Source organism: Formica exsecta, unplaced genomic scaffold (genome assembly GCF_003651465.1).
Source record: "Formica exsecta isolate Colony F162 unplaced genomic scaffold, ASM365146v1 scaffold198, whole genome shotgun sequence".
NCBI classification, from domain to species: domain Eukaryota; kingdom Metazoa; phylum Arthropoda; class Insecta; order Hymenoptera; family Formicidae; genus Formica; species Formica exsecta.
The window spans coordinates 5,856-16,048 of NW_021849277.1; the positions used below are offsets into that span (position 1 = coordinate 5,856).

General features: G+C 31.8%; 1 protein-coding gene across 1 annotated transcript; it reads left to right on the forward strand.

Annotated features, from left to right (window-relative positions):
- The first annotated feature begins 654 nt into the window (after positions 1 to 654).
- LOC115234220 (V-type proton ATPase subunit F) lies at positions 655 to 7,497 on the forward strand. Its single transcript, XM_029805061.1, has 5 exons — positions 655 to 860; positions 4,075 to 4,156; positions 6,651 to 6,733; positions 6,980 to 7,102; positions 7,220 to 7,497. Exons 1-5 carry the CDS (start codon positions 807 to 809, stop codon positions 7,247 to 7,249), a joined length of 372 nt encoding a protein of 123 aa, XP_029660921.1. The 5' UTR covers positions 655 to 806; the 3' UTR covers positions 7,250 to 7,497.
- Positions 7,498 to 10,193: the final 2,696 nt, after the last annotated feature.

Genomic DNA, 10,193 nt, shown 5'->3' on the forward strand with positions numbered 1-10,193 from the left:
AATCTTCAATTTTCAATGCGTAGTTTGATACGGGCTTAAAACCAGGCCGTGGCGTCTCTCAATCTTCTCTCTGCTATGTCTATGATTGGAGTAGAGTAGTATTTAGGGTGTGTTTCCTTTTGGCCGGCGTTACAACCATCCATGACGTCATAACAGTTCACTGCCGCAACGTTCCAAAATTACTTTGGCACTGTCAGTAGCATTATGATTTTATATTTCGGAACGACTTTGCAGTAATTATATTGCAGTGAAACATAATAACAACAAACATGGACAAGCATCGTAAATTATCAATTTGCTTAATAGCATTAGAAATTTTAAATGAAAGCAGTGATAGTTCTTCCGAAGAAGAAGAATATAACATTACATCTAACAATTCTATTTTATTGCACGACGCCATGTTGCACTGTAACTGCTTCACCTCGGGAGCTGCAGTAACCGCAGTAGCAATATGGCTACCATTTATGACGTCATTGATGGAACTAGATGCTGTCGCAGCACACTGCGTGCTAATAGCGGAACAATTTTTCAGCACTGCCAGTACTGGCAGTGTATATCGGAACACACCCTTAATTGACCAATCATGATAAAAGAAAGGAAAATTTCTTTGTCCTGATTGGTCAATCAAACGCTACTCCATTATAGTGGAGTTTTGGAACGCAGCCTCGAATAACGTGATCATCTGTGGTGTGGCTCGTCAGCTGATGTGCGACAAGAGTGTCTGTATCCGATTCTCAATTAATTACAAAATTGCTTCGCTTTAAAACTTTATTTGCAAAATTTAGTTTGCTTTTAAGGAAAGTATAATGGCTCTTCATTCCGCAGGAAAAGGAAAACTTTTAGCGGTGATTGGTGATGAGGTAAGAGTGTAATTTTTTCAATCTATTTGATTTATAATAATTTATAGGGATAAAAGGGCCTTTTTTTTAAATACATACGTCTTTATATTTATGTATTGATAAATTTTATGATAACTTAAATAAGATATTTTGTGAAATATTCCAAAGATGGGATCTAATTGTATATTACAATTTATTTGACTTTCATATTGAAACGGTTTTGCTGTTGTTTTTCATGAATCATCTTTGCATTAATAAAAAATAACTTAGATACTTTAATGCTTAGCTATTTTGATCGAACTTTGATTGATTAAATTAGCAATTCAACTAATAGCATTGTCTATAGCAAAATGTGTAACTATAATAATAGTAATAATATTATTTATCGTTTCTAATTTAATTTTCTTTTTTATCTGTTAAAATTGATTCAGATATATCCGTGCCATATCCGTTCTGCATCAGTTTCATATCTGTACCCATCAGTGCAAAATATTCACATACTTCAGTATGTCTCCATCGATTTTCGTTCAGTACGTCTCAGAACATCAAGAGAGAAAGATGAATTTTTCAATCGAAGAACTTGCAGTGATTGCAGTGCATTATAAAGCTATATATTATATATTATAAAGCTATTATAAGCTTACATATAGCTTATATATTATAAAGCTCCTCATAATTGCAAACATATTCTATCAATTTTTCATCATCCATTTCAAATTATAATGAAAAAAATTAAACTGCACAGATTCAAATGTGTAAACTGCTTACTAAGCAGTAACTAAACTGCTTAAAATCTTTGAATACTCGGAGGATTTTTTCCTGTACACCTCAATGTTTTCCATGCCGTTCGTTCAGTGAAAATATCGGCGCAGATTATTGTCTATGCACTGACACTGATATGAATATTGAAGATATAGATATAGTAAAAATATTCTAATATAAAATTATGGAAACTTATTTTTATCAGCGAACAGAACGGATACACCACGGATATGTCTGAATCGATCTTCAAACAAAAAATTATAATTCTATTTATATTAAAATAATATTAACAAAAAATGCAAGTATTAGAATAATCACAGATAAAGTTAGTTGTAGTTTAATTAAAGTAACTCTTAAATTCTTAATTACATGTTGAATTAATTTCATAGATATTAAATGTACAGCGTTATTTCTATTACTGATTTTTTTAAATATATATATATTTTTTCTAATGGATCGGTTTCTATATCTTAAAATATATATATATTTTTTAAGATATATATATATTTTAAGATATAGAAACCGATCTATTAGAAAAAAATACTGTTTACATTTTGTTCTTTTTCTTTATTCATTTTTCTGTTATATGTTACTATATATTGCATTTGATTAATATTAACTTTCTGTTAGTCGCAATATCCAATTGATGCACATTATAACTGATGTATTAAAAGACTGACATATGAATATACACTATGCAAAAAAATTAAAGGATCATTTTCTTCCGTCTACAGAAAAGACAATTTTCAAATTGCAGCAATTTCGTCGCACTTAATCGGATTGAGATCAATAAAAAAGCGTTACAAAGTTTGAAGTTTCTAATTTCAGAATCTTTTAATTGATTTCAATTTTTTTAATTTATTACAAAATTACATTATAAAAAAGCGATGTCCATCGATTGAACAAATATTTTTAAAAAAAGTTTGTCAAAGAGTGCCGGAAAAAAAATATTGTAGCACAATTTCGTTAACTGGATTTTAAAGAGCAGAGTTTTATATTTAATTTGCTTTTTTAATGAATGTCCTATGTTTTTTTTTTGTCGAGTTATTCACTACTGAAATAAAATCAATCTATTGACTTTAAGCGTTCATAACTAGTGAAAAAATTATTGCGCAATGATCATTAAAAAAGCAATTTAAAGAGAAAAGTCGGCACTTTAAAATGCGTGCGTGCGTGCGTGTGTGCGTGCGTGTGTGCGTGCGTACGTGCGTGTGTGCGTGCGTGCGTGTGTGTGTGTTGTGTGTGGTGTGTGCATTTATATATTATAATTTGATTTCAATGATTAAAGTGTAACTTATTCTGTGCTTTAAGATACTTGTCTCGCAAATCGCGATTAACAAAAAAAATTTGAAAATTTAACTATACGTTAATAATTGTAGTATCTACACGTTTGTACAACTTAAAAGCATTTGACCGTTCCGAACGCGAGATAATCGCTATCAAAAATTGCACTTTTTATACGTGTCGCATACGCAAAACGTACGAAAATCTCGTATTTTGAATTTTAATAATTAGAAAGAATAACAAGAAAGTGATGAAAACCTAATACAAAGTAGAAAGATACTTTAGGAATTCTATTAAAAAAAAAACCGAAATTATTGACACCCCCGTTTAGTTTTAGAAATACAATAATAAAAAGACCTCGCGGTATCATTTCATCCTTATTGTTCACCGAAAGTTAAACAAAGACAGATGATGCTCGCGAACGTTGTAGGCATTGCTTAGCAATAGACAGAAATAGTACAGAATGTTCAAAAGTTTTTAATCGATAACCGTAGATAGTCGGATGTTTTAACCATAGACATAGTATATCTAGACCGAGCGTTTGCCTTTATTTAAGGAGTGGGGGTAGAGATGCACGTAGAAAAGGACATACTCTGTTTCGTGCCCCTTGCGTTCTCTCTCGCTCGCACATAGCATAGCGTACTCTTTCGTTATGCTACGAGTGAGAGAGAACGCAAGGGGCACAGAACAGAATATATCCTTTTCTACGTGCACCTTGGCCCTCACTCCTCAACATTCGGTCTAGATATATTATGTCTATGGTTTTAACGTTGACTCAGAGTATAAAATTTTGTATTGTACTGTCGCAAGACAACTATTTTAAGTATAAAATGCTATTATTTTGTTCTCTTAATAAGTGCTGTAAATTGTTGATATAGAATTATTCATATAGAAATTATTACAATGCATCATTGTTATTTGTTACGTTTTATTATTACTTAAAGAGAAACAAAGAATCAATCCTTTTTTGCTATTAAACACTAAATTTTCTGTATTTTAAATTTTATAATATACTATTTGTTTTTTTATAAGCACTCGTAGTACACAATACAAAATTGTATTGTGCTATAACAATGTTTGCAGATATATACAATTCAATTTTCCAAATTTTTAATCTTTTTATAAACATTTAATCAGAAAAATATCAACATCAGTTTCTTACACAAGCTCAATTAATAAATTATTTTAGGATACTTGTGTGGGCTTTTTACTGGGTGGGGTTGGAGAGATTAATAAACATCGCCAGCCTAATTTTATGGTTGTTGACAAAAGTATGTATAATATATATATAATATTAAAAGTTTCTATATTAATAATGGTTCTTACCTACAGAATGCCGCAATGCGTTGCATGCGATAAGAATTGATTCAGTAATCGATCATCTTTTGTACACCAAGAGACACGGTAATGTCACAGAGAGAGAGAGAGAGAGAGAAAGAGAAGGAGAGGGAGAGAGAGCGAGAGAGAGGGAGAGGGAGGAGTATAGAATAGTGTAACTCTCCTGATTTTATGTTGGTCAAAATATAATACATATATGCATAAAATAAGTAACAATAGTTTCTTCTTGCTTAGCAATTTCTACTACAATAATTCTACTTAAAAATGCGAAAAAGTATTGATTATTTCTACTTATTACAACTTACAAGTTAAAAAGAACCACAATTTAATTTCTAAAAAAGCATTTTAAAGAGGAAACTTCAAGCTTTCAAATCATTTAGAGCTACAAAAAAATTCTTTTTGGCGTACATGATCTCAAAATTGAAGTTTTTCTGTCAATTTCGCGATTTACTTGAAAATGGAGTTATTTACACAAGAATCATCATCGAGGAAAGAGTTAAAATTTCAAACTTTGAAATGTCCGCAGGAATCATTCTAGGATCATTTTTCGCAAAGTTACATTTGAAATTCACCAATTTTTCGAAGAGATGCTTTAATTTTGTTGAGGAGAGGGTAAATGTTCAGATTAACTTACACCTCACGAATCGTTTTCATTTTCACATATATTATAGAGGGCACATTCCTAAGTAATAGTAAATATAAAGTGGATAGTTGTAAACCCCTGTGAAACCTTACTTCGCATTAAAAAGTATATGCGTGGAGACAGTATGTTCCGCTCCCCTGCAGGGGGGCTCCACTATCAAAAAACTAGACAGATAGGTTTGCATTGAATCTCGCTTTATGTGGAGAAGAAATATTTTTATCTGCAGTAATGGATAGAAATTCGTAAAGCTTCATTGCTGTATTTCTTTTGAAATTTCTAGCGGAACTGAACAAGTGTACGATTCTGAAGCGTACTAGCAGTAACATAAAAACAACTCTAAATGTAAACATAAGAAATTCTTAGCGAAAATATACTGACAGTGACACAAATATAAACAAAAAAACATAAACACGCAAGTAAGATATAGTGAAAAGATCATAGAAATAAATCCGAAAATTATGATACTTCAAAATCGCATATCTCTGAAACCAGAAGAGAGCGCCACAAAATTCAAAGTGCGTGTTACTTAGGAATGTGCCCTCTATAATATATGTAAAAATGAAAATGATCCGTGAGGTATACGTTAATCTGAACATTTACCAAAATATATATTAAAGCACCATACTTTTTGATACTATAAATTTCTAAAAAAGTGAAAGGCTAATTCAGTCAAAGTTACATAATCCGTTTTGTTCTCTTTGCCGCATTCTGTATGTATAAGCTAATGAAATGTACTCAATTAACATATGTATATAAAGCATATTCTTAATTAGAAATCGTTATTCTTTTTTTATAATTTAGAAAGTATTTGGTTTTTAAATTATATATACACACACATATACAGGGTGTTAAAAAAAAAGGATTACATATTTTGAAAAAAAGTAGTATTGATCAAAACAAGAAAAAAAAGTCGAATTAACATGGATCTTAATATCTTCGAAGATACAGTCTATCTTTCGATTTGAGCTTTTTATTCTTTTTATTCTTATTAGTTGTGTCACCTCTACAATGCAGTAAACAAAAGAGTACTTACTAGTTTTGCAGCGAGCGTTATAGGAGGTGCTCTATGTGGTTCCCATGCATTGTCACGCATTTTTCAGTCCTACGTCTTAGAGAATCACGGATCTTTTCAAACACATCTGGCTGTTCTCGGATTTGCTACCTATCTACAAACGAAATGTTATTATAATCCAATGTTACTATAGCAAAACTAATAACTACTTTTTTGTTTATTGCATTGGCATTGTAGAAGTGACAAAATATCATGTTTTTAAAATACCCTTTTGTGACCCTTTCTTAACACTCTGTATATAATATATATTTTAAATAAATTAAAAATATTTAAAAATATATATATTAACATTTTGCCGACTGGGCAAAGACTAGGAAGATTGGGTAGATCTATCCGTTTCATGAGTCATTGAACGACCGAATAGGCATATCTTTTTTGCGTTACAGCGCTGTAAACGCTCAATGTAAGCATGTTGACTGTTGTGCCCAGCGCTTACTTAGTTATGCCTATCTCGAGTGGTTGGCAAAGTGTTAAGATTTTAAGTGAATTTGAATGAAACTTTAATTTTTATTTACAAACCTTTTCTAAAACTTTTTTTCTGTTTTAATTGCTGATAATTTAAACTACATATGTAAACACAGTTTCGTTAAGAAAAAAAATTCTATCAATTTTCAGAAATATACATGTTGTAGAATATATCGTATATACTATAATATAAATTATAAGATTATGTAATGGGGTATAAATTAATGTTAAATAATGATTCTCATAGACACAGCAATAAGCGAGATAGAAGACACGTTCAAGCGCTTTATTAAGCGTGATGATATTGATATCATTCTTATTAATCAGAATGTAAGTAGTCAAAAGATATATATATATATATATATATATATATATATATATATATCTTCACCTATAGTTCTAATTTAAAAATTATTTCATCAGTGACTTCTCTGAAATTTTTGCATTTTTTATTTATTTATTTTAATAGCTATGTTTGTGAAAGCAAACTTTTATTTATTGTTTAATCAAATATCCAAATAATGCAAATAATGCTTAATTGCATTACTAATATTACATTCGGTATTCGAATCTTAGGTGGCTGAAATGATTCGTCATGTAATTGACAGTCACACTCAACCAATACCTTCCGTACTAGAAATCCCGAGCAAAGATCATCCATATGATGCCAGCAAAGATTCCATCTTAAGACGCGCTAAGGTACGATTTTTCGAATTTTTCGTGCACGGTCGTTTAACAGACATTATTTAATATAAAAATGTACAGTTAGATATTCTATTCTACAGGAAATTTATTTACTGCAATTACTGTTTACAGGGAATGTTCAACCCAGAAGATATTCATTAATATCGATTATGTTGAAATATTGTGTTATATATGTACAGTAAAATAGGATTATTTGATTATCGTATTTTACGTAATATCTATCTCTCTTTCATGTTATTCAGTAAATATAACATAAAATTGCTGTAACACACAGTACTTTTATGACAATAAAAAATAATAGATGAAAAAGTAAGATTTTTTGTCACATTATTGTGTATACATATGTATAATTATAATACTTTAATAAAAGAGAAATTAAATGTGACAAGTATATATGTCTTTCTAATTGTAAGATGACATTGTAATATTGTATGAATTTTTAATTTAAATCCTAAAATTATGAAATAAATTATTGCTGATTATTTTATTGTTACAAATCTCTATTACACATTAATTAATTCGAAGTTAAATACTGAAAATCATACAATATTACAAAGGTGAATTGGAAAATAAAAACCAATTACAAATAATAATTTATTCAAAGGCTGTCAGGACAGTAGCTATTTTTTTTATAGACTCTCATACGATTAAAGTATTTTACAGCAGGAACTGCTTTGTGCAAAGAAATCTGTGCTTTAAGATTTCTTATTGTTGATTATACACAACATTGCAATGAAAAATTGATTACTAAAAATTTGTTCTTTGTAGCTGTGTTAGAACTGTACTAGCAATGATTAGTTCAATACAGAATTTTATGAATGCAGAAGTACAGATGAGGATACAAAGAACACTAGTGCAGAGATCAAGATGCAGAGATGGCGTATCACATAGCTAAATTTATTGATACTTTAAAATTATTTGAATTTTTAGATAAAAAGAACCTTATGCTAATCTCATTATTAGAATCAATCTTGATCTAAATATAATCAATTACAAAAAACAATATGATACGATATGCAATAATAATTTAATATAATTAATAAACAATTAATTTTAATAAATTCGTTTTTGGAGTTCATCGCAGTAATAAACCTATAGATCTGTGATATCTGACTCAATGTACTTTAAAGCATTAGAAAAATTTTGAAAAATTTAGACATCTTTGTAGTTGTGCCAGGAAGTGACGCACGGAAAAATCAAGGGATTCGATCGTCAGATAAGGAATTAGAATTTCGGGCTTCGCCAAAAAATTCGATTTGCTAGCTTATCTTGCTAACTTTATTCAATACAATAGTTGAGCTTATATAGTGTGTGTGTGTGTGTGTGTGTGTGTGTGTGTGTGTGTGTGTCTGTGTGTGTGTGTCTGTGTGTGTGTGTGTGTGTGTGTGTGTGTGTGTGTGTGTGTGTGTGTGTGTGTGTGTGTGTGTGTGTGTGTGTGTGTGTGTGTGTGTGTGTGTGTGTGTGTGTGTGTGTGTGTGTGTGTGTGTGTGTGTGTGTGTGTGTGTGTGTGTGTGTGTGTGTGTGTGTGTGTGTGTGTGTGTGTGTGTGTGTGTGTGTGTGTGTGTGTGTGTGTGTGTGTGTGTGTGTGTGTGTGTGTGTGTGTGTGTGTGTGTGTGTGTGTGTGTGTGTGTGTGTGTGTGTGTGTGTGTGTGTGTGTGTGTGTGTGTGTGTGTGTGTGTGTGTGTGTGTGTGTGTGTGTGTGTGTGTGTGTGTGTGTGTGTGTGTGTGTGTGTGTGTGTGTGTGTGTGTGTGTGTGTGTGTGTGTGTGTGTGTGTGTGTGTGTGTGTGTGTGTGTGTGTCTGTGTGTGTGTGTCTGTGTGTCTGTGTATGTATTTCTTCGATTACATTATTCTTTTTGCATCTATTAAAGTTTTGATTCCGCACGACTTTACATACATCCACACAATGTATCTCGTTACTGTTTAAAAATTCGATTACTGACAGCCCGTTTGTAGGTATAAATTTAATTAGCGACTGCCCGCGCGCATTTGCAGTAGACTTTTTTTATATTTCATATTTTGGCTATTAAGAGGTGTCTGGATACAGGCCCGGTATTTCGTACGGTCAACGTGCGTGGCTATATGTATATATCCCAATGTATTATTTTAAAAAACAGCAAAGTATATATAAGACATATATGAGGACCAAATTAATCTAAGCATATTATATACAAACTCTACTGCAGCAAAACTTGCTTTTCACTTCTTATTTTTAGTGCTTTTTCTTTTTCATTAATTGTTATCGGTTGACTTAAGGATGTACTGGCTATACAATCCCAGACAAAAGTTACTTCAATTTGAAATTGAGGAAATTCTATGCTTTTGGGTTAAGATATGTACCATATGTGTTCCTATCGTGTAAAGGACTTAAATAATGCCAGTTAATATGATTTTGGTACTACAAATGAATATATTTGTACATTTTGCAAATTTTATGATCGTCAACAAAAAACAAAAAACTTTTGGACGTGAATTTCACCTGAAACCAACCGTAAGAAAAAAAAGACGTTGCGTATATTAGTAACATTTTCGGAATTTTGCATTGCTTTTTCATTAATAACTCTATAACGAGTTAGTGAATCGATATCAACTTTTTTTAGAAACGTTCAGTATTTTATTTACTCACAAACAAACCCAGTAAGCAAAATGTTAGCAGTCTGCCAACAGTTTGCGAGCAGATTCAAGCAGAATATTGCAGCAGATTGGCATCAACAGCGTCCGCATTAAGCTTGTGTTCTGTCGCAGAATCTGTCGACATAAGCTGACAGCAAATTGACGGCAGAAATCGAGCAGGATCTGCGCAACGCAGTTAGATGCCAGATTGGCGGCAGAAACTGAGCAGGATCTGCGTAACGCAGTTTGATGTCAGATTAATGGCAGAAATCGAGCAGGATCTGTCGTCATAATTTAAATGGAATAGCGGGCATTTAAATGCTTCATTAATTTACATTGCTCGTTTCGCTTGTAACGATGCATTCCCCCCATCGTTACTAAATCTTACCCGGCCGCCGATCCGCCGGAAGTCCGCCGCCCGACAAACACCGGTCGGGCAAATGCGGAGGCGCCGAGCGCCCATTTTTAAACGA